General features: G+C 44.2%; 1 protein-coding gene and 1 long non-coding RNA gene across 2 annotated transcripts; both read left to right on the forward strand.

Moving 5' to 3' along the window:
- The first annotated feature begins 6985 nt into the window (after positions 1-6985).
- LOC119263251 lies at positions 6986-14893 on the forward strand. Its single transcript, XM_037538013.1, has 3 exons — positions 6986-7175; positions 7308-9938; positions 14740-14893. Exons 2-3 carry the CDS (start codon positions 9319-9321, stop codon positions 14891-14893), a joined length of 774 nt encoding a protein of 257 aa, XP_037393910.1. The 5' UTR covers positions 6986-7175; positions 7308-9318.
- A 7167-nt stretch (positions 14894-22060) lies between these two features.
- LOC119263092 lies at positions 22061-25021 on the forward strand. Its single transcript, XR_005130104.1, has 4 exons — positions 22061-22260; positions 22371-22593; positions 23568-24404; positions 24987-25021. It is a non-coding gene; the product is annotated as an uncharacterized LOC119263092 (long non-coding RNA).
- The last annotated feature ends 483 nt before the right edge of the window (positions 25022-25504 follow it).

The following is a 25504-nucleotide window of genomic DNA, read 5'->3' on the forward strand; positions in this document are numbered from 1 at the left end:
GACTCTGAACATAGGGACAATTACTGGTAAAGGCAGAGAGCTTGCAGACATGATGGAGAGAAGGAAGGTAGATATTCTGTGTGTCCAGGAGACCAGATGGAAAGGAAGCAAGGCCAGGAACAGTGTAGGTGTATTCAAACTGTTCTATCATGGTGTATAGAGGAAGAGAAATGGAGTAGGGATAATGCTAAAGGAACAGCTTGGGAAAAGTGTTCTGGATGTAAAGAGAGTGTCAGACAGGATCATGAGCCTGAAGTTGGAGGTGAAAGTTGGAGAGAAAGATGACAAGGAAAGTTGGTGGTGGAATGAGGAAGTCCAGGAGAGTATTCAGAAGAAGAAGGCAGCTAAGAAAAAGTGGGATAACCAGAGAGATGAAGGAAGTAGGCAGGAGTACTGTGAGGCTAGTCGCATAGTGAAAAGAATGGTGGCAAAGGCAAAGGCTCAGGCCTATGATGAGCTGTATGAGAGGCTGGACAGTAAAAAAAGGAGTAAAGGACTTGTATCGTTTGGCTAAGCAGAGAGATAGAGCTGGAAAGGATGTACATCAGGTACAGTGAACAGAAGTGAGTGAACAGAGAGTGTTGAGTAGATGGAAGGAGTACTTTCTTTGAAGAACGGGGGGAGAGATAGTGGATCAGGAAGTGCAGAGAATTAGTAAGGTGGAAGTGAGGGCAGCTTTAAAACGATGAAGAATGGAAAGGCAGTTGGTCCAGATGATATACATGTGGAGGTATGTAAATGTTTAGGAGAGAAGGCAGTGGACTTTTTAACCAGGTTGTTTAACAAAATCCTGGAGAGTGAAAGGATGCCTGATGAGTGGAGAAGCAGTGTACTGGTCCCCATTTTTAAGAACAAGGGTGATGTGCAGAGCTGCAGTAACTACAGAGGTATAAAGTTGATGAGCCACACCATGAAGGTATGGGAAAGAGTTGTTGAAGCAAGGCTAAGGCGAGAGGTTCAGATCAGTGAGCAGCAGTTTGGTTTCATGCCCAGAAAGAGTACCACAGATGCAAATTTTGCATTGAGAGTGTTGGTAGAGAAGTACAGAGAAGGTCAGAAGGAGCTACATTGTGTCTTTGTGGATCTAGAGAAGGCATATGATAGGGTACCAAGAGAGGAACTGTGGTACTGTGTGAGGAAGTCAGGTGTAGCTGAAAAGCATGTTAGGGTGGTGCAGTACATCTATGAGGATAGTGAGACAGTGGTGAGGTATGCAGTTGGAGTGACAAATGGTTTCAAGGTGAAGGTAGGGTTACATCAGGGATCAGATTTGAGCCCCTTCTTGTTTGCAATGGTGATGGAAAGGTTGACAGATGAGGTCAGGCAGGAGGCTCCATGGACCATGATGTTTGCAGATGACATTGTAAACTCTGGTGAGAGTAGAGAGCAGGTGGAAGAGAATCTGTAGAGGTGGAGGTTTGCACTGGAGAGGAGAGGAATGAAGGTCAGTAGAGACAAGACAGAATACATGTGTGTGATTGAGAGGGAGGCAGGTGGAAAGTTGAAGATGCAAGGAGTAGAGGTCGTAAAGGTGGATGACTTCAAATATCTTGGGTCAGCCATCCAGAGCAATGGACAGTGTAGAAAAGAGGTGAAGAAGAGGGTGCAGGCAGGATGGAGTGGGTGGAGATGTGTGTCAGGGCTAATGTGTGACAGAAGGATAGCAGCAAGAGTGAAAGGGAAGGTTTACAAGACAGTAGTGCGTCCTGCTATGATGTATGGTTTGGAGACTCTGGCTCTGTCTAAAAGACAGGAGGCTGAGCTGGAGGTGGCGGAGATGAAGATGCTGAGATTTTCGTTGGGAGTGACAAGGATGGACAAGATTAGAAATGAGCAGATCAGAGGGACAATGAAGGTGGAGCAGTTTGGAGATAAAGCCAGAGAGGCCAGGTTGAGATGGTTTGGACATGTGTTGAGGAGGAGTAGTGGATATATTGGTCAAAGAATGTTGGAGATGGAGCTGCTGGGTAGAAGGAGAAGAGGTAGACCTCAGAGGAGGTTTATGGATGTAGTGAAGGTAGACATGGAGATGGTTGGTGTAAAAGTAGAGGAGGCAGTGGATAGGGCAAGATGGAGGCAGATGATCCGCTGTGGCAACCCCTAAAGGGAGCAGCCGAAAAAAGAAGATTTGCCAATTTTGAATTTGATGCCAACATGTTCCAAAATAGTTGGTATGGGGGAACAAAAGGTAAAGTTGTGTAATGCTAAAAAACACCTGGTGGTTGATTGGCAACAGGTCAGGAAAAAAAATATTGGAAAAAAGAGTGTCTCAGAGGGGCTGAGTCTTTCAAAAGTAAAGATGAGGCAGGGTTCACCACTCTGTGAAAGACCATCAAATAGTGCAACAATTCAAGAATAACATTTCTCAACATAAAATAGCAAAAGTTTTGCTTATGGTACATAACATTTAAGCATTCAGAGAATCTGTATGTAAGGGACGAGGCCAAAAAACAGTTGCTGGCCATAATCTTTGCGCCCTCATATGGCACTGCATTAAAAACAGACATGATTCAGAAATCACTGCATGGGCTCAAACACTTCTGAAAACCACTGTCTGTGAACACAGTTTGTTGCTGCAGCAACAAATGCAAGTTAAAGCTCTAAAACACAGAGGAAACCAAATATAAACAGAGTGCAGAAATGCTGCCACCTTCTCTGGGTTGGAGCTCGTTTTAAAGAGGTGAAGTGGAAAAGTGTTCTGCGAGCTAAAGCTACTACACATCAATTTGATGTTGCAAAGCTACTCAATGTTCAGGTGGGCTGAGCCACTGCTCTGACAAGTTGTGCTAGCTTATTGAAGCGTTCTACTGTAGCGCATATTTACGAGAATGCTTGGAAATAAAACCTCTAGGTGGGATATTTTGATAGCCAAAAAACTTCTTATACTACCCATTCAGCTTCGAGGCTGAATTTAGCTTATGTGTTCGCAGCTTCTTGTTTGAATGTTCCCATTCCACCTTAAATGGTGCAGCTGCTGTGACTAGCCATCACAAACATTAGCAAACTAGACAAAATACTGACCTGTCAGTTCTGTTAAACATCAAAATAAGTTAATGTCACTCAGCTGTTCAGTGGAAATAGAGAAACATCATCATATCAGACCTTTCAACCCTCCATGAAGCTGAACTTGCTTCTTTTTCGCGGATGCTTGTTCAAATTTCCCCGTTCCAACTTAAATGTAAATTTAAGGTGGAGCGGGAAAAGTCGAACAAAAATCTGAGAAAATGCCATCAGTAAAATCCCTTACTGCCATTAATATAATGAGGATATCATGAGAGCCAAAATCAGTTCAACAGGGCAGCGGTCCTTCAGCCGAGTCTGTACTGGATCCGCCTGAGTGCAGGTCTGTTTGTAGATCACTTCAAGTCCAGCTAAAAGGAGAGACTCCTTCTCCGATCTGCAGGGAAACCTGGTGATTTAGTTCTGACTCCTTCTCATCTGCCCTCAGTCTGAACGTGGAAATGTTTTGTAGTAATGTGTAAATAGGTATTTTGGAGAACCACTAGGGGGCAATAGAGCAAAGCTGTTTGTCAGGAGTTTCTGTAATGAACAAGAGTGGACAAAAAGAGGCAAAAACTTAAGAGGCTGCTGCATGAGGTTGTGCGTTCAGCATGTATGAGTAAAGACAACCAAAAGATATGTTTGGTCTGTATTGTTTGTGCATTTATATCACGGATATCCCACGTTTACTGCCAAAATCATCTTAAGGAGGCTGCCAGTCTAATGAGGTGAATTCAGTGCGCAGTAGTTTTAGCTCACATACAGCGATATTCATATTTCAGCTCTTTAACCACCTTGTAATTCACTGGATCCAATGGTGTTAGATAGAAGAATGTTCTCAGGACTAAACGTATCGGGATCTGAACGTTCATATTTAACACGGGGGACGATGGAGGCGCTTATTCTAAAACCCTGTTCATTCTGGTCCACAGAGAAACGGGGCTCAGACTCAGACTTGAGTCCATTAATTATTGCTTATTGAAATGAAAATATTTTACCTAAAATTACACTTTTTGAACTTTGCTTAGTTACAAGAATAAGTACAGCCCAATATTTTGTGTATTTATTATACTCAGAATTTTGCAGAAACATTGCTTAGAAATTTGAGGAACATCAACGTGACTATACGCAACTATTTTAAGACTTTTTGGGACACTACGTGACTAAGGACATTGGCGCGAAGAAGAAGTTTTTACCACATGCATAACATCTGAAGGAAGGATTGCATAAGTAAGAGCACAATGACTGATCATTTTTAACTGTTTACAGTTGAGTCGTTTTTGAGTTTGAACACTTGATATGTAGCTGTTAACAGTGTGTTCTCATGTGTGGAGCTGCGTCTTTAAAAACTTTTCAAAAACAGTTCAAAAGCTCAGACTCAGTTAACGGTTATCCGATCTGTATTCATGAGCACTGCTAACGTTTAATATCCTAACTAAAACTGCATTTTTGTTTTCCAAAAAGCGACATGAACGGCCTTTAGACTTTTTGAGGCTTCGTCTCAAATCACTCTCTCTTCTCTGTGCAGTGCACTGTCTAGATCAAGGCATAGCAGCATATTCACCCAAAGAATGCATGATATCTCTGAACTAATTTTTAAAAATTATTTACAATGGGTTAGCCAACTCTCTAACACTGTCACTGTTGTTGTTAAAGTAGTGCACTATGCAGGCAGTGGGGAGTGGTTTGAGACAGTGACGGTGATTTCCTCTCTGCAATCGTTGTGCAGGCTGGTGAAAAGTAAAAGGAGAATAGTTTAATTGTGCAGATTAAACATGTGTTCTGCACACAATTCGTTTGTGTGTTAATTCATTTTGAGCTGCTGTTAGAGACGCAGCTCCACAGTCTGTGAAATGTGTTGGCTCACGGCTACAAGTACGTTGGCAAGTTACTTGTAGGCAAGTATCAAACTACTAAAACTAAATCTAATAAAATTAAATCTCCTTAATAAACTGATGCTGGAAACATCTCTGACAAAATGCAGATAGGTAGGATAGACACATTTCAGTTTAGCAGACGACTTGCGAAACTGTAGACTTTATGCGGTGAAATGGCTTTTTCGTCCAAACTAAAATGGCATTCGTACCCCGCCAGTGACCCACACTGTGTTTATCTGGAATCTGTGTGCAGCACTGTGTTCAACAGTGATTAATCAACCTGTGTGCTTGTTTCTTTTGTACTTTTGCTTTTTCGTGGTTAGCGAGTTAGGCAGTGTTCGCTTGCTATCACTAACATTAGCAAAAATGGAGGGATTTCTGTGAGTAATCTTTGGAGATGCTGGCGCTGCAGGTGTATCCTTGAATTTTTCAGACGCTGACTTCAGATGCTCAGTGTGACCTGCTTTAGCGGATATTTAGGAGGAAAGAAATAATCATATTTATTGGTGTAAAGGTACATATATTCATCCCATACTGTCACATTACACCCCTACAGTTTATTAAAAAGGACGTATCCGGACCCACTACTGCATCCCAAACAAGGCAGGTAAACCAGCATAACCATTGAACGCCCATGACTTTAAAATGCCAGGTAGATTAATGTTACGTTGCAGTGTATTTATAATTGTCAGCTCATACTGACAGTGTTTATCTAAATGACTGAGCAAAATTAACTGATGTTTATTTTTCTTTGTTATATCTGATTCAGGGAAGACTTTGTTGATAAGACTCCATCTGAGTTATGGTAAGAACAGCAGCAAGTCTGTTTATTTTCAGTATGTAGAGTTTGAGTGATTTTTGAGATCCCAATTTCCAAATATTTGTTGAGAATTAATTTTTTTGGTTGTGACTATGTTAATGTGCTGCCTGTCTTAACAATTTAGTTTTTCCCTTATTTGGAACAGACTCACATACATATATGTATCATCCTGTATTTATTCCACCATGTTCAATGTCTACTATCCTGTGTTTCACCATGTTCAATATCTGCTATTTTGTATGTTTCACCATGTTCCAGATCTATAATGCTGTATGTGTTCCATGTTCAGTGTCTACCATCTTGTGTTCCACAATGTTCTAGATGTAAAATGCTGCTTATGTCTTGTGAGTTTTACCACATTCGCTGTTCTGTACATGTTTAACCACGTTCCCGGTCTACTGTTCTGTACATGTTTCACCATGTTCCTGGTCTACTGTTCTGTATGTGTTTCACCACGTTCCCGGTCTACTGTTCTGTACGTTTTCCACCACAGTCACTGGCTACTGTTGTGTTTTTCACCACGTTCACGGTCTGCTGTTCTGTACGTGTTCCACCACGGTCACTGTTGTATGTTTCACCACCATCACTGTCTACTGTTCTGTTTCACCACCGTCACTATCTGCTGTTCTGTACATGTTCCACCACGGTTACTGTCTACTGTTGTGTGTTCCGCCACGGTTACTGTCGTAAATGTTCAAGTGCATAATATTGCATACTGCGCATGTGTGACGCAGCCCTGAGTTCCATGTGCACACAGCGTGAGATCTGTAAGTCAGTCTACAAGTCTGTGCAAGTCATGTCATCGTGTCGTGTGTGTGTTCAATAAACAACGCATTAGAAGTATAATGTCGTCCACCTCGCGTTACTTGGTGATGTAAATGCCTGTTACAGGATAGCTGAGTGGAGGTTTAAAAACACTGGAAAACTGGAAGTTCCGATGCAGGAAGGTTTATTAAGTCCACAGTAAAAAGTGCACAAAAATGAAAATGAAAATGAAAATAAAGGGAAAACAAAACAAAATAAACTGATCAACTTGATACAAACTCATATCAAAAAAATGCCTTCAACCATGGCCTTACAAACAGAACTGCACACCAAGCCAGCTTCACCCTCTAACCAAACATGCGAGTTCTCCATTTTACAAACCCCTTACCCTATTGGATTCAACCAACCACAGGTAAGTTTGCAGGTAAGTTTTAAAACATACAAATTCAATTTATATTTATAAATTTTACTTTAGTTAATCTACTTTATTAGTTAATCAATATTTTAATATAAATATAAAACATTTAATATTAAAACATTCCTACTGCAACACTACTATTTGGAACCCTGAAAGCTGGTCCCCCTCCCCCTGCTCAAGCATGGGAGATGGAACATTCCACTTATAGTACAACCCCAAGACTACATAACCCATGAACCCCCTAGGCTTGGATCCTTTGACCTGCAACAGGCTACTGCCATGCTGGAACAAGCAGGTAAGTCAAACTCATTTCAAGACAGTTATTTCAAATAAATAGAGTCATAGATAAATTGGTCATTCTCTACACCATCAGTTGGCCACCCTGAACAGTGCAAGATTTTCACAATTGTTTTGATTTGTTTTGCAGAGTCTCAAAAAGGTCCACCTGGTGTTTGCCACTGCAGCCATGTGGGTAACAATAAAAGAGTCTTTAAAACTTGGAGGTTGTCTTGTATTTATGTCCCTTACAATAGCTTACAGCATGGAACGGACGAGAGCTCTGTTACAATGCCACATGGTGTCAGAGGAAAACTGGATGAAAAACGTCGGACGTGAGTGAGAAGAACCAGAGTGTGCATCGCCATGGCAAAGTTTACCCCACCGGAGCAGTTTGATTTCTCAAAGCCTGAAGCATGGCCTGACTGGAAGCTAAGATTCGGCAGGTATCGCATAGCTTCACTACTTACGGAGGAAGAGGAAAAAGTGCAAGTGAATGCATTGATTTATTCCATGGGAGCGGAGGCTGAGCACATTTTCAAGGCTTTCACGTTTACTAATGCAACGGATGCAGATGAGTATGATGTTGTAATGGCTAAATTCTACAAACATTTCATTCCAAAACGAAACATGATCTATGAGCATGCTAAGTTCCACTCAAGAGTTCAACAACCAGGCGAGAGTGTGGAAACCTTCGTCAAGCAACTGTATGAACTAGCTGAAAACTGTGATTTTGGGGCACTAAAAGAGGAGAGCTGAACTTCCTGGGACAGGTCATGACCAAGGACGGCATAGCCCCTAATCAAGTGAGGGTCAAAGCCATAACAACAATGGAACCACCTCAGAGCGTGAGTGAGCTGAGACGGCTACGTGGGATGAACTACATAGGCCGTTACCTACCAAACCTCTCCACGGTGTTACAGCCACTCAACAAGCTACTCAAGACTGAGCGTGATTGGTGCTGGGGTCCACAGCAAGACAGAGCGTTCGCAGAAGTGAAACAGCTAATTCCATCAGCACCAGTCTTGGAGTTCTTTGATCCGGTGAAGCCGACCATCGTCAGTGCAGATGCAAGCAGTTACAGGCTCTGAGGAGTCCTCCTGCAGAGCCATGATGGAGTCCTGAAGCCTGTTGCGTTCTGTTCACGTATGTTGACTGATGCAGAGAAGAGAGACGCTCAGATCGAAAAAGAGTGCCTTGCAGGAGTGTGGGCCTCTGAGCGTTTCTACCAGTATCTTTGTGGCTTAGAGAGATACAAGCTGCTTACAGACCACAAGCCACTGGTAACTCTAATCAACTCAAAAGACCTCGACACCACACCAATTCGTTGTCAGTGCCTGCTTATCAGGTTAATGAAGTTTAACCCAGTCACAGAATATGTTCCAGGCAAACACTTAGTCATTGCAGCGCCCTGTCTAGGCAACCAATCCAGGTGACCCAGAAGCGGAGGTGAAAGCGTATGTGGACTCAGTGGAGGACGACCTGAGAGTGAGGAAGCTGATCGTCGAGCAGATAAAAGACCAGACAAGAACAGATGATGAGCTCCAGGGTGTCCTCAAGTACGTCCAAAAGGGGTGGCCAGAATACCTGAAGAGCGTGGCTGTCAGAGCAAGCACCTACTTCAAAGAGCGTGGCTTACTCAGTGAGACCAATGGATTGCTGCGACGTGGCAAGCAGATCGTGATTCCTAGCAGTATGAGAGACTACATGTTGCAGAAGATTCACGAGGGCCACCAAGGCCTTACCAAGTGCAGAGAACGGTACAATGGCGCTGTGTGGTGGCCGGGCATCGCCAGTGATGTGAAGAAGCTTGTAACGTCATGTAAACATTGCAACATCTACAGACCGAGCCAAAGCAGAGAACCGTTGATCTCCACACCGTTGCCAGATCTACCATGGCAAAAGCTCGCAGCTGACCTGTGTGAGTTCAAAGGTCGTCACTACTTAATCGTGATTGACTACTTCTCCAGATGGCTCGAGATCCTACACTTACCAAAAACAAACTCAGAAACCGTCATACAGTTGAAAAGCATCTTCACACGCTACGGGATTCCAGAGGAGCTCATGACAGATAACGGCCCTCAGTTCTCAACCGAACAGTTCAGAAACTTTATGACTTCCAGCACGTTACTTCAAGCCCTCATTTCCCACAGTCCAACGGCATGGCCGAACGAGCTGTGAAGACGGCAAAGTGGATTCTCAAGCAAGACAACCCTCATCTAGCTCTTCTGAGCTACCGCTCAACACCAACAGAACCAACTAGGCAAAGTCCCGCCAAGTTGCTAATGGGTCGAGAAATCCGTACAACACTCCCTGTACTCAAAGAGAGCCTGTGGCCAATGTGGCCAAATCTAGAGACCGTCAAGAAAAATTACGCAAAAGCAAAACAGTCCTATGAGAAGTACTACAACCGCAGGTACTCTGCCAAGCCTCTACCATCACTGTCCTTTGGCGATAAAGTCAGATTGAAGATCGACGGAGAAAAGGCTTGGACAACACCAGCAACTGTGCAGCGCCTGGAGGCTGCACCGCGTTCCTTTACAATGGAGATGGAGCGAGGCGACATACCGCGACGGAACCGGCGCCACATCCGGCTGGCCAACCAGGAGCTGTCATCACCACGAAAGATGGATGTTCCTCAGCCGATGGATCAAGATGGACAGCGTGAGCCAGCTGAGCAGGGCTTAATCACTGCCAGTGCTCCTGCTGACACCCCTGGTTCCCCTGAACACCCAACTCCAGTTGTCACCAGGTTTGGTCGGACTGTTAAACCAAACCCCAGGTATGCAAGTTAGTTGAGATGATGGACAAAAAGGGCAGAATAAAACCCTCCTCATCTCAAGGGACTGTGGTAGTCTACCCAGACCCTTAGTTACTGTTGTAAGGAAGAAAAAAAAAGAAGAAACTTTGTAAGAATGTGTTTTGTTGGGTATATGGAAGATTTTGTTTACAAGTGATAACTGAGATAAGTGGGTGTACAAGAGTAAACCTATAGTTAGAAGTTATGCCAACAGTTAATGTTTGTATAGTGTATGCCTACTATACTTGAAAGGGGGGGGGGGGGGGTGTCATGTAAATGTTCAAGTGCATAATATTGCATACTGCGCATGTGTGACACAGCCCTGAGTTCCATGTGCACGCAGCGCGAGATATGTAAGTCAGTCTACAAGTCTGTGCAAGTCATGTCAGCGTGTCGTGTGTGTTCAATAAACAACGCATTAGAAATATAATGTTGTCCACCTTGCGTTACTTGGTGATGTAAACGCCACAGTTACTGTCTACTGTTGTGTGTTCCACCACGGTCACTGCCTCCTCCTCTGTACGTGTTCCACCACAGTCACAGTTGTGTGTTCCACCACGTTCCCTGTCTACTGTTCCGTGTTTACTGTTCTGTACATGTTTTACCATGTTCATGGTCTTCACTGTCGTCTGTTGTGTTCCACCATGGTCACTGTTGTCTGTTCTATATGTGTTCCACGACAGTCACTGTCTGCTCTTCTGTACATGTTCCACCACTGTCACTGCCTGGTCTTCTGTGCGTGTTCCACCACAGTCACTGTCAACTGTTGTGTGTTCCACCAGGGTCACTGTCTGCTGTTGTGTGTTCCACCAGGGTCACTGTCTGCTATATACTGTACGTGCTCCATCAGGGTCATTGTCTACTGTTCGGTACGTGTTCCACCATGGTCACTGCCTACTGTTTTGTTCGTGTTCCACCATGGTCACTGCCTAGTGTTGTCTGTTTCATCACGGTCACTGCCTACTGTTTTGTGTTCCACCACGGTCACTGCCTGCTGTTCTGTACGTGTTCCACCATGTTCCCTCTTTACTGTTCTGTACGTCTTTCACTATGGTCACTGTCTACTGTTGTGTGTTCATCCATGGTCACTGTCTACTGTTCTGTACATGTTCCACCACGGTCACTGCCTACTTTTCTCTACGTGTTCCACCATGGTCATTGTCTACTGTTGTGTGTTCCACCACAGTCACTATCTGCTGTTCCTTACGTGTTCCACCATGGTCCCTGTCCACTGTTCTGTATGTGTTTCACCACGTTCACTGTCTGCTGTTCTGTACATGTTCCGCCACAGCCACTGTCTACTGTTGTGTGTTCCACCATGGTCACTGTCTACTGTTCTGTACATGTTCCACCACGGTCACTGCCTACAGTTCTGTATGTGTTTTACCACGTTCCCGATCTACTGTTCTGTAGGTGTTGTGCCAGGTTCGTTGCCTACTGTTTTTCACCATGTTGACTGTCCACTGTTCTGTACATGTTCCACCACGGTGACTGTCATCTATTGTGTGTTCCACCATGGTCACTATCTACTGTTCTGTACATGTTCCACAATGGTCACTGTCTACTGTTGTGTGATCCACCACAGTCATGTCTGCTGTTATGTGCTCCACCACAGTCACTATCTGCTGTTCTTTGTGTTCCACCATGGTCCCTGTCCGCTGTTCTGTATGTGTTTCACCACGTTCATGGTCTACTGTTCTGTACGTGTTCCACCACCTTCACTGCCTACTGTCGTTTTTAACCATGTTAACTCTCTCCGCTGTTCTGTACGTGTTTCACAAAGGTTGCTGTAGTCTATTGTGTGTTCCACCATGGGCACTGTCGTCTGCTGTGTGTTCCACCACCTTCACTGCCTACTGTCGTTTTTAACCATGTTCACTCTCTCCGCTGTTCTGTACGTGTTTCACAAAGGTTGCTGTAGTCTATTGTGTGTTCCACCATGGGCACTGTCGTCTGTTGTGTGTTCCACCACAGTCACTGCCTACTGTTCTGTACGTGTTCCACCAAGGTCAGTGCCTACTGTTCTGTATGTGATTCACCACGGACACAGTCATCTGTTTTGTACGTGTTTCAACACATTCAGTCTACTGTTCTGTACGTGGTGCACTCTTTACTGTTCTGTATGTATTTCACCACATTCACTGTCTACTGTTCTATACGCGTTTCACGAAAATCACTGCCTACTGTTGTAGATTCTACCACGTTCACTGCATACTGTTCTATACGTGTCTCACAACCTTCCCGGTCTACCGTTCTGTACGTGTTTCACCACATTCACGTTCTACTGTTCTGTACGTGTTCCACAGTGCTCACTGCCTACTATTGTGCGTTCCAACACGTTCACTGCATACTGTTCTGTCTCAACATGTTCCCTGTCTGCTGTTCTGTGTGTCTCACCACGTCCCCTGTCTACTGTTCTGTACATGTTTCACCATGTTCCCTGTCTAGCGTTCTGTACATTTTCCCCTCACAGTCACTGTGGTCTGTTTGTGTTTTCCACCACGGTCACGGTCCACTGTCTTGTTCCACTATGGTCACTACCTACTATTCTGTATGTGTTCCACCACGCTCACTGTCGTCTGTTGTGTGTTCCACCACGTTCCCTGCCTACTGTTGTGTTTTTCACCGTTTGCCGTCATCTGTTGTGTGATCCACCACTTTACCTGTTCACTGTTCTATACGTGTTTCACCACGTTCACTGCCGACTGTTTTTCACCATGTTCGCTCTCCACTGTTCTGTATCTATTCCACCACTGTCACTGTCTACTGTTGTGTGTTCCACCACGGTCACTGTCTACTGTTCTGTACGTGAACCACCACGGTCACTGGTTGTTGTCTGTTGTTCTGTACGTGTTCCACCATGGTCACTGTTTTGTTTTCCACCACGGCCACTGCCTGCTATTTTGTTCGTGTTCCACCACAGTCACTGGTCGCTGTCTATTGTTCTGTATGTTTTCCAACACAGTCACAGTCTAATGGTCACTGTCTGCTGTTGTGTTCTACCACGGTCACTGTCTACTTTTGTGTGTTCCACCATGTTCCTTTTCTACTGTTCTGTATGCGTTTCATCAAGTTAATGGTCTTCTCTTCTGTGCTTGTTTCACCTCGTTGACTGCCTACTGTTTTTTACCATTTTCACTGTCCACTGTTCTGTATGTGCTCCGCCACGGTCACTGTCGTCTGTTGTTTGTTCCACCAGTTACTGTCTGCTGTTCTGGACGTGTTCCACCATGTTCACTGTCTGCTTTTCTGTACATGCTCCTCCACGGTCACTAACTATAGTGTATTTCACCACAGTCACTGTCCGCTGTTCTGTGTTCCACCACAGTCACTGTTTGCTGTTCTGTGTGTTCCACCACGATCACTGTGTGCTCTTCTGTACGTGTTCCTCCACGGTCACTGCCTAATGTTCTGGACATGTTCCACCTTGGTCACTGCCTATTGTGTGTTCCACCATGGACACTGTCTTGTGTTCTGTATGTTTTACTTCATTGCCTCTTTACTGTTCTGTCTTTCACCACAGTCACTGTCTACTGTTCTGTCTTTCACCACGGTCACTGCCTACTGTTCTGGACATGTTCCACAATGGTCACTGCATACTGTTCTGTACGTGTTCCACGGTCACTGTCTGCTGTTCTGAACGTGTTCCACACTGTTGTGTGTTTCAGCACCGGCACTGTGTACTCTTCTGTTTTCCCACAGTCACTGTCTGCTGTTGTGTTCCACCATGGTCACTGTCTACTGTGCTGTACATGTAACACCATGGTCAGTGTCTGCTGTTCTGTTTGTGTTACACCAGTCACTGCCTGCAGTTCTGTACGTTTTCCACCATGTTCACTGATCACTGTCTATTGTTCTGTATGTGTTCCACCACGGTCACTGTCCATTGTTGTGTGTTCCTCCACGGTCACTCTCGTCTGTTGTGTTCGACCACGATCACTGTCTACTGTTCTGTCTTCCACTACAGTCACTGTCTATTGTTTTATACGTGTTCCACCACGGTCACGGTTTTCTGTTGTGTGTTCCACCATGGTAAATGTATACTCTTGTTTCACAACGGTCACTGTCTGCTTTTCTGTTTCACCACGGTCACTATCTGCTCTTCTGTACTTGATCCACCACAGTCATTGACTTCTGTTCTGTACATGTTCCACCATGGTCACTGTCCTCTGTTGTGTGTTCCACCACGATTACTGTCTACTGTTCTGTGTTCCACTCGGTCACTGCCTACTGTTCTGCATGTGTTCCACCACAGTCACTGTCTACTGTTGTGGGTTCCACCACGTTGACTATCTGCTGTTTCACTGCATACTGTTCTGTACGTGTTTTACCGCGTTCCCTACCTACTGTTTTTCACCATTTTCACTTTTATTGTGTTCCACCACATTCACTGTCTGCTGTTCTTTACATGTTTCACCACGTTCACTGCCTACTGTTCTGTATTTGTTCCACCACTGTCTACTGTTCTTTTTTACGATATTCATTGTCTACTGTTCTGTACGTGTTTCACCACATTCACTGCCTGCTGTTGCATTTTTCACTATGTGCAGTTTTTACTATTGTGTTCCACTGCGGTCACTATCTACTTTTCTATATGTGTTCCGTGACGGTCCCTGTCGTTTGTTGTGTGTTCCACCACAGTCGCTGTCGTCTGTTGTGTGTTCCACCATGGTCACTGTCTGCTCTTCTGTTTCACCACGTTAACTCTCTACTGTTCTGTTTCTCCATGTTCACTGCCTACTGTTCTGTTGCGCTATGTTCCCTCTCTGCTGTTGTAATTCAGCTATTTTGGAGGGTGTGGTGAACTTTTCCAGGAGTGGCTGGCCAACCAATATTACCCCAAGAGTGCAGCGACGACATCCTATAGGTCACAAAAGACCCCACAGCAGCCTCCAAAGAACTGTACGCTTCACTTTCCTCAGATATGGTTCCACTAGTTCCAGATATGACTCCACCATAAGAAGGGGAATGAGCAAAAATGGCCTGCAAGGTAGAGTTCCAAAATGAAAGCCACCACTGATCCAAAAGAACAAAGGCACGTCTCAGTGTTGCCAGAAAACATCTTGATGATCCGCAGAACTTTTGGGAGAGTACTCTGTGGTCTGACGAGACAATATTTGAAGGTGCATGTCCCATTACATCTGGTGTAGAAGTAACAGCACTTATGAAAAGGAACATCATACTAACAGTAAAATGTGGTGGTGGTTGTGTGATGATCTGGCACCGTTTTGCTGTTTCAGGACCTGGATGACTTACCGTGGTATATTGAACCATGAATTCTTCTGTCTACCAAACAATCCTGAAGGAGAATGTCTGGCCATATGTTTATGACCTCAGGCAGAAGCGCACTTGGTTTCCGCAGCAGGACAATGAGCCAAATCACACCAGGTCCACCTCCTGAATGGCTTAAGAAAAACAAAATTAAGACTTGAGTGGCTGAGTCAAAGTCCTGACCTGAATCCAAGATTGAGATGCTGTGGCATGACCTTAAAAATGAGGTTCATGCTCGGAAACCCTCCAATGTGGCTAAATTACAATAATTCTGCAAAGATGAGTGGGCCAAAATTCCTCTACAGCACTGTAAAAGACTCACTGCCAGTTAGCAGAAACAAATGCTTTGATTGCAGTTGTTTCTGCTAAGGGTGGCCCAACCAGTTATCAGGTTAAGGGGCGATCTCTTTTTCACATAGGGTCCTGTAGGTTTGTATTTCTTTTTCCTTAATAATAAGACCTTCGTTTATAAACTGCATTTTGTGTTTACTTGTTATCTTTGTCTAATATTTAAATTTGTTTGGTGATCTGAAACATTCAAGTCTGACAAACATGCAAAAGAATTAAAAAAAAAAAAAAAAAAAAAAAATCAGGAAGAAACACTTTCACACCACTGTACATATAAAAGTTTCACATAAGTCCCAACCAGTATTCTAATAAGAAATATCAAATCTATGAATTACTTTAATTTGTCCATTCTTTACTTTTGCTCACCCTGCAGCAGCATAACTCTTCTGTCTTAAAGCCATGTCCCAAAAAAATCTGTTCCAAATGTAAGTGACTATGTTCCTCTTCAGAGGGCGCTAACATTCACACAAGCAAACAGACTTTAGCTGCCACATTTAGCAAACATTTCTCTCCCATGTGCATCTAGAATTGTTAAAGGGGATATTTCTGTGGATTCAAATAACCAGTACATATTTGAGAGAGGAGAAAATCAAGCTCCACTGTTGCTTCAGATCTGTGAAAAAAAAAAAAAAAAAAAAAAAAAAAAAGTGTTTGTCCATTTTCTGTCCACTTTTAGACAACTAGCTGTCAAAACTTCATAACTAAGAAAAGAGAGCCCAGAAAAGATAAATTTGCACTAGAACACTGAAGCTGGATATCTGAGATATGGAGTAAGGTTTCAAAGACTGTTGGGTCTAAATTTGCACTACCAACTTCTAAGACTTAAATCTGAAGTTGTGGAAAAATATGCAGATTTATGTTTGAAAAAGTTGAAGAATGAGCTGTAATAAAGGCAAAATGTAGACACATGCAGTTGTTAAGGCTTCTGTATCATTTTCTGTTGATCTTCTCTGCTTTTTCCTGATGCTGAAAAATGAAGTGTGTAATTGACTGTTGCACAATGCTGTTAACACTTTCAAGTAAACATTTTAGTCTCTATCAGGATCTCAAGTCTCATCAGAAAGTGTCATATGCATGTAAGCCGTGAGGCCGAGGCCCACAAAACACTTCCCTTAAATTGTCCCAAAAACAGTTAAACAGCAGCTATACTGCCACCTTTAGGTTATAGAGAGTCACCCAAACTAGTGCTTTCCCACTCAGGGTTGGTAAGCCATTTGGTGAATTACCAAGAGTGAATTAAGGAGAGTGATGACTGATTTTACACAATTTTATTAGAATAATCCTCGGCTCATAAAATATACAACACACAATAAAACTTGACCAGGACCAGAGTTCACGGTATAGCAATGACACAAATTTAGGAGTCAGTGGCCATGTAGCAAGAGTATGTTGGAAGGCCAGTAGTACAACCATAAAACAAAAAACAAGACAAAACAGGGATTTACAAGGATTAAGGGCCTGAATGCAAACAAACACTCCAAAACAAAATATACATAAATAAATCAAAAACACAAGTAAACAACAAAATTAAGCAAAACACCAAATGAATTATAAATTTAAATAAACACTGCACTCCACAAAAAAAAAGGAACCCTCAAGCTTGTTTCTCAGCTTAGTTTATATTACTATGGTAGAAGTAAGCTACTGGTTTCCTCCCCTTAACTGGCCTCCCACAGTCAGAACTGTTAATAAAAAAAATGCGACACTGACTAAAACAAGAATGGTTGGCACTTGACTCATTTAAGGCGTAGTTCAGTTAAAAATCCATCTTTAATAAATCTATTTTCTATTGAGAAATAATGGTAAGGAAAGAACAGTAATTAACTTTTTTTCCACATGCCAGGGATACCACTCCTAAAACAGAAGACACACTATTAGTGCTATACAATTTTGCTGAAAGCCCTGAACCCATTGAATAAAATCACATACCTGTCTGTATACTTGAACAATTTAATGCGTTTGCCTTGAAAGGGCTCCACTTGCCCCTTGTCAATGAAACTGCTGTCCAATACCGGATACTGCTACCCACTGTATCCAATGAGGATGTTTTAAAGCCAGCCAAACAGCAATGTTCTATGACTTATTAACCTAGTCTCACAACAGAGAACAGCAAATATCTGCATCTGGGCTTCCACAGCACGTACCAGATTCACTGTGAACAAAACAGCTCACTTTTCCAGCTCCAATTAGTATAGCAGCATCTACTCCAACCAACCCGAATGAAGTATTAGCAGCTGTGCTGAAGTTTTAAGAGCTCCTCACGCTGCCCGCACGTGTCCCTGGCAGTGAACCAAACGATATCTGGGCTAAATCTCACGAGACTTTAAAGCCCAGCATCTCGCTCGCAGCGAGCCAAACGAGAATTTACTCAGCTCCCACGAGACTTCAAACAAAGCCTGCAGGCACGAAGCATTCACAGTGCACCGCCCCCCTCTGCTGGTCAGGTGTGGGAGTGCCCCAATGCACATATCCCTAGTACAGGCTACATGCATATAATATGTAAATAGTGCTGAGCTCTGTCACCTGTGCCCATTAACAATACAGCTCTAAGATCAACCAAACTGTAATCACTCTGTATTAATTTCCATTTTGGAACATGCCTGCAATATGGTTTGTGGAAGGAATATAATAGCATTCAAGGCTTCACAGACTGCTGAAATGATGAAATGGCAAATTTAATTTTATTGTGCTTTCAGAAGGGTGTAATTGAATTATGCATGCACTTGTATTCTGCTACAAATAATCAGAATGAAATCAGGATGAAATGATGTTTCATAATTGAACAGATCATGTTTCAATGCCAAATTAAGGGAAAAAATAAAGAGGATGGAATACAATTACTTTACATTTTAGCTTGAGCTCTTCAGAGACATCTGGACTCTGCAAAATGTCTGTGTAATTAAATGCAGAGTAATTTGATTGGTTTTGGGCACCACAGTCGGCTAATGTCATCAATGCTTGTCATGTCTGCATCAGCCAGTTTTGCAACCTCGCCCCAGAATATTAAACATACCTGATGCTAATCTCCTGCTAGCAACTTTATTTGCTGGAATCCTACATGAAGCTAAGATGTACTTGAGGTATACAATGTAAATTGTCCTGCAACTCACTTAAAATTCAAAGAAAATTGCAGGCAACTCAAATTTGTGAAACAAGTTTCATGGAACAACCAATCAAAATGTAAATATGCATCATGTTGAGCGGCATAATTGAAAACTGCTGATTTCATTGAATATAAAGCCAAGAAAAGAGGACAATGATTTGTTTATTGAGGAGGCTTATTTCTATTTCTTGTTTCCTCTACCCTCTTAGACTGTGAGAAATGTCAACTCATCTCGCTTTCCTGAGAATGTGAATATTAATGCTACCTGTTTGAATTACCTCTAAGAATACAATTCGATAACCAAGCCCATCGTCTCCTCATCATTCCTCTACCTGGCATTCTGACCGATGCCCCATGTTGGATGACGCTTAACACCTAAAACGAATCATCTATCCTTGCACCTCCCCAACATTGGTCCTTCGAGCCGGATAGCGTATTCAAGATGGAGTTTGGTGAAGAGACCATGCCTGACGTGCGTCCCAAACGGCAAATACGTCGACCTCCCTGGCTTGATGACTATGTTGTGGACCCTCACATGGGCTCATCAACTCCCGCAACGGGGATGCATTCAGGTCATTCAAGTCCCCTAACCTCACAGACTCGTCCTGTTAGCCGCCAGAGTGATGCTGCTTACACTGAGATTCCTCAGCTAGCCATCAGCTGCCTCCAGAGGAGAGATCTGATCAGCGATGACCTCCTACCCAAATACCACCACCTGCAATGCTCACACCTATCCCCCCACTCCTCAGCAGAGTTGTGAGCCATGCAAGAGGAGAACGCTAAGCTGCTCCAAACAAGGCATTACTTTGAGTCAGGCATAGCGGAGCTCAACAAGGCACGAAGCGAGATCAAACAGCTAATAGATGTGGCACGCTCACTGAGAACAGACATTGGGCAGTCCAATGCCCCCGCGTCGAACTACCCCACGCACCAACCTCCTCCATGCAGCACTGCAGATCCACATCATTCCCACGCGGTAGAGCCTAAGGCGGAGGAGGAGGAAGAGGAAGAGTGGCCCGACCCTCCAGTGTGGTGCAAGCCCGAGGAGGAACTGCACGAAGGCATATACAACCTAAAGCTTGAGGCACCAAAGCAAGGCTACAGCCAACCCTCCTATGCCTCATTAGAACCTGTGTACACGCCTTACAAGCGTCCACCTCCAATGCGGTCTCACGCTTCACCTCCCATGTCTGTGCCTCGTAGAAGGGTACCAGCCTACTACGCGCATGCAGAGTACCCCCAGCAGCTACCTCAACACCCCGTATCACACTCACAGCCAATCGCTCATCCTGCTCCAGCCTATGCCAGGCCATGGGCTGCAGCGCCTAGCTCAGCCTACCCTCCAGCATTATCCTACAGAGTGGGACCTGCGGCGCCTACACCCCACCTACCTCTGCATTCCTCAGTGCCTGAAGAACATTATAGGGGTCCAAAACCCATTATCCCCAAGTTGGCCCGCCCAGATCCTAGTGACTTTGCTCGGCTGCGAATAGCTCTGGGGAACCTGCTCCCATCTAATGCTACAGAACTCTTTAAGTACCAAATACTTATAGACCACCTGAAGCTAGATGAAGCTAAGCTCATTGCTGATGCCTACCTAAACTCACCAACGCCTTACTCTGACACAATGGCTGCTTTACATGATAAATTCGGCCAACCCCATCAGCTTGCCCTTAGAAGGATACGGAGTGTTCTGGGAGCCCCGGAAGTCAAGCGCGGGACATACCCGCCTTCGAGGCGTTCTCACTCCAGATCCAATCACTCGTGGGCCTATTGCAGAATGTAGGACCCGAAGGGGAGATTGAACTCCACTGCGGCTCACATGCAGCCAACCTTCTCAGCAAGCTCCCTCCTGAACTACGAGCCAACTTTCGCCGATATCAGTTAAAGCACTCCAGAGCCACCCACACGTTGTACAACCTGTCAGAGTGGCTCCGCCATGAATCGTGGTGTCAAGGCACCGATGAGCTAGCCCCTGAGAAATGCAGTAAAGAGAAGCAGAACATAAAGAGTGATAGCCGTCAGGCAAAGAAAACAGTGTCAGTCCTGCATGGTGCGGGTGAGGTCCTACAGTCCACCTCCCAGTCACCTGCGAAGAAGAAACCAAAGAACAAGGCCTACTGCGCCTACTGTGAGAGCACTGAGCACTACCTCAGTCAGTGCACTGATGTTGCCAAGCTCTCCAAAGATCAGCTAAGCGAGTGGATCCAAGTCAATAAGCGCTGTTGGCGCTGCGCCCCAGCACACCAGGCAGCACAGTGCACGCTCAAGAAACCCTGCAACCTCTGTCAAGGAAAGCATCTCCTCGCCCTCCACGAGATAAACATTAGGACGGACAAGACTCACAGAGATAGCGCCGTAAACAGCCCTGCCTCTGACACGCTCTACCTCGACAGACCCGGAGCAAGCAACCGTGCCCTGCTGAAGGTCGTGCCTGTGCTCGTGCACTGTGGTGGAAGGACCTTCGACACCTTCGCGATCCTCGACGACGGGTCTGAGAGGACAATGCTGTTGACCTCCGCAGCTAAGCCCCTCGCCATACGGGGAACTCCTGAAGCCCTACCACTACACACAGTCTGTCAAGATATCCAGGTACTCCACGGACACACGGTTTCGTTCCGCGTCTCTCCTGCTGCCACACCGCAGGTCAGCTACAGGATAGATGGTGCCTTCACAGCAAGCCGTCTCACCTTAGCTCAATACACCTACCCTATTGAGCAACGTCAGCGCAAATTCAGACACCTGCGTGGCATCCCCCTACCTGCATTCCAAGGAGTCAAGCCGTGCCTCCTGATCGGCTCTGACCAGCCTCACCTAATAACCCCTGTCGAACCTGTACGACTCGGCCCGCCTGGCAGCCCGGCAGCTGTCCATACTCGCCTGGGATGGACTCTTCAAGGCCCTGTCCAACTCATGGGGCGGCCATCACACTCCACAGAGTGTCTGTTCATCTCTGCCACCCCACCGCCAGAAGAGCTCTTCAAGCACATCCAACAGCTCTGGCAAGTGGACACAGTACCTCACCAGCGAGAGAAGGAAGTAACCAGGTCAAAGCAGGACAAGCAGGCAGTCGCTCTGCTCGAAGCTAAGACGGTCCGCGTCAAAGTGGAAGGAGTCCACCGGTATGCTACTCCCCTGCTGCGCCATGCAAGTATGCCGCCACTGTGTTCACCTAAAGAGTCAGTGATGCCCTTGCTGTGTAGCACGGAGAGGTGCCTCCTCAGAGACCCCCAGCAAGCAGATGCGTACAAGACTGAAATGAACAAGCTCATGGAAGCCGGTGTGGTGAAGGAAGTTAGCGAGGAGAGTTCCTCGAAGGAAAGCTGGTATATCCCTCATCACCTTGTGAGCCACAATGGGAAGAACCGCCTGGTCTTCAACTGTTCACACCAATACCAGGGACAGACGCTCAACCAGTCTCTCCTGCCTGGCCCCACCCTTGGCGCCTCCCTTCTGGGCGTCCTTGTGAGGTTCCGTGAACACCCTGTGGCAGTCAGCGGAGACATCAAGGGGATGTTTCATCAGGTCCGCCTCCTCCCTGAGGATTGTCACCTCCTAAGATTCCTGTGGCACGACCTGAAGGTCAGTGAGCCTCCTAAAACCTTTGAGTGGCAATTGCTACCTGTTTGAATTACCTCTAAGAATACAATTCGATAACCAAGCCCATTGTCTCCTCATCATTCCTCTACCAGGCATTCTGACCGATGCCCCATGTTGGATGGCGCTTAACACCTAAAATGAATCATCTATCCTTGCACCTCCCCAACACTTGGAAGTCATCATCTTAATGACAGAGACATGTAGAGGCGTGCAGTTGGTGAACCAACCTGTGGACGGAAAATGTCTGATTTAAGTGAGTTTCTACGTGGGCGAGGGGTGCCAGAAGACACCATTTCAATAATGGAAGAGCAGAAGGTGAGTAACAAAGACAGTTTGTCGGCTGGCACTTTTTTTCTCAGCAAGTTACCGTTACTTGTTAGCATGTTTGTTAACATATACTGTTGTGCAAATAGGCCACGTCTCACATTACATCAAAGTCGGTGAATTGACGGGTTTTTGAGTATTATTGTACTTCTTTTCAGTTTGAACTGAGTGTGTTTACTACGGCAATTATGCAGCACGTTATGAGCACTAGCCGCCTGCTAATATCAGTTTAAGACTGTTCAAGACTGAAATCACAATTTATACTCTAAGCTAGCCTAACTAATTCTCAGCCCGGTGCAGCGCCAGGCTGCTGACTAGAACCGTGCTGAGAATTTCACTGGTTCGCTATTGACCGCTTTGACCGCTATTGATCGCTATGACCACAATTAGCAAGCGGTTGTATCCCGTCCTTCATCAACCGATCGACGTATACCACCGGGGTGTGAACTTCTTCTAGCTAGAATTCTGTGTCAGTTCTATAGAATATGGAAATAGGAGGCTACACTCACGCTGCACTACAACTAAAAACAAGCTTAATGTTGGCTATGTTTTAAGCTCCCTGAACTTTGACCGCACGAATGACTGTTACCGGGCGTAATGTACACATGAAGGCAAATAAAAACAAACAAACAAACAAATACATAAATAAAAATAACAGAATAATACCGGCCAGCAAACACTAAACCATTTGCTCAATGGAATTATGTGTACACATGACTATTTACTGCTGGATGCAGTGAGAGAGTTTGATTTATACTTTCTTTTGTTTGCTTAAAGGCCATACTGTAGCTCTCTTATCCCATTATTGTATTTGTCCCAGAATACATGGTTTTCCTGTTAATTGGAGACACTGACACAGCTTGAGGTGACTTTTTGTTGTGATTTGGTGCTGTATAAATAGAATTGAATTGTTTTGCAATGTGAACTTTGAAGAAAATTATTCTTTTCTTTCTTCTTCTCTGCAGATTGACAGTGATGTCATAGCACTGATGGATGACGCAGCTCTGGCAAATTACATCCCCTCCTATGGAGACTGAATTGCCATCTTCAATTTCTGCAAAAGCAAGCAACCACTCTCACAAAGAAAAAAAGAACAGAAACAGAAAAAAAGTGACAGAAACGGTGCCTGCAATGTCAGAGTTAGATGACTTAATTCGATTGTACTTCAGACTGTCTTTCAGTAACAAAGAAATACTTGCAATTTTAGCTCATAATAATCAGACACTTATAAGTGTTCGTACCCTAAAGAGAATTTGTAAAAGACTAGGGCTCTTCAGAAGAAAGAATCCACAAGGTGTGGAATTAAGACGAGCTCGACGCTTGAGAAGACGTCAGTACAGCTGCAGAGGACCAAATTCGCTTTGGCACATGGACGGCTATGACAAATTAAAACCCTATGGCATTGCCATCAATGGATGCATAGACGGTTTTAGCCGCTATGTTTTATGGCTGGAGGCCTATATCACAAACAATGACCCTAAATTGGTTGCAAGTTACTTTTTGAAAACAGTTTCATGCATGAATGGATGTCCAGAGAGAGTATGTGCTGATAGGGGCAAAGAAAATGGTTGTGTAGAACAAATGCAAATGTTTTTGCGTAGAAATCACACAGACAGTTTTGCAGGGCAGAGAAGTTTCTTATATCAAACAACCAGCGCATTGAAGGATGGTGGGCTACCCTCCGCAAGCAGAGTGCACAGTTCTGGATGAACTTATTTAAAACGTTTCAGGATGATGGTCATTTCACAGGAGACTTTTTGGACAAAAGTCTTATCCAGTTCTGCTTTCTTAATCTTGTTCAGGTAAAAGTGTCCTCATCCTCTGTAATGCCTCAGTTGTAGAAGTATGATAAATCAATATAGTAGTGTTATTAGTAATTATAAAATCTTTTTATTTTGATTTTTCTTTGACATGGAAAATCTTAGTTTTTCACAAGTAATATAATTTTCATTTAAAAGGATAAATAGAAGCAAAATGGATGGATATCATTTAGACTAACTGCAACTTTCTCAGGACAGGTGCATGGAGCAAATGAGTTTTTGGAATTTTGTTTGTGGAATTACTGAACACCCAGAATAAATGGTTACACTTATTGGTGATTGCTGATTGGTGAAAGTGCTACTTTGTAGTTACTGCTTGTTTTTAGATTGATTAGAGGTTACTTGAATGAAAATTCCTGCTGTCTATTGATGACTTCAAAAGCCTTAACTTTGGCAAGAGTTACCCTTTGGCCTCCTTTAAGGCTTGACTATATTTGTTCTATGTACCACATTATTTGTAAGTCGCTTTGGACAAAAGCGTCTGCTAAATGTAATGTAATGTAAAAAAGAGTTATTGGTACACAGTTTGTTTCATTCTTTTATTCTGCGCTACTTTCTTTGTAGGATGAGCTTGATGAAGTTGTGAACACATGGAACTCGACAAAATTCGACCAAGATCAAGTGGTGGTGCTGCACCAGGCCGGCCAGTCATGATGTACTCATTCCCAGAGCTGCACAGTGCTGAGGACAGACTGAAACCTATTTACATGGAGGAGCTCACTGTTTGTATGGAAGAGTGCACTCCAAAAGGTCGATTTCCCGGTGATGAAACTGTCTTTGAACTTTGTTGTCTACTTATGGTAGAAAATGAATGGGATGCCACAGTAGATCCACTTGCTGCAGCTGACCTGTATATCAGGTTAATAGAAGAAATACTCCATAGTATTTAAGAAATGGCACACATCCACTATGTACATGTGCTAATATAAATAAAATATTGCAGTTGGTCTTGATCACATGATTTAATAACTGTTGCCATGTCTTACAAGTACCCTACTGTGTTGTGTTGCAGTTAGTGCAAGACCTTTTCCAGATAAATGCATTTTGGGTACAAGCAAACAGGCTTGCCATTTTTTCATGTC

The sequence above is a fragment of the Pygocentrus nattereri genome, chromosome 1 (genome assembly GCF_015220715.1).
Source record: "Pygocentrus nattereri isolate fPygNat1 chromosome 1, fPygNat1.pri, whole genome shotgun sequence".
Taxonomy (NCBI): domain Eukaryota; kingdom Metazoa; phylum Chordata; class Actinopteri; order Characiformes; family Serrasalmidae; genus Pygocentrus; species Pygocentrus nattereri.

Bases quoted from the DNA above. Each gene is read 5' to 3' on its own strand.
- LOC119263251 (XM_037538013.1), top strand. From the start codon at position 9,319: ATGGCCGAACGAGCTGTGAAGACGGCAAAGTGGATTCTCAAGCAAGAC. The intron at 9,939-14,739 runs GTATGCAAGTTA...GTTGTAATTCAG, and splicing joins ACTGTTAAACCAAACCCCAG to CTATTTTGGAGGGTGTGGTG.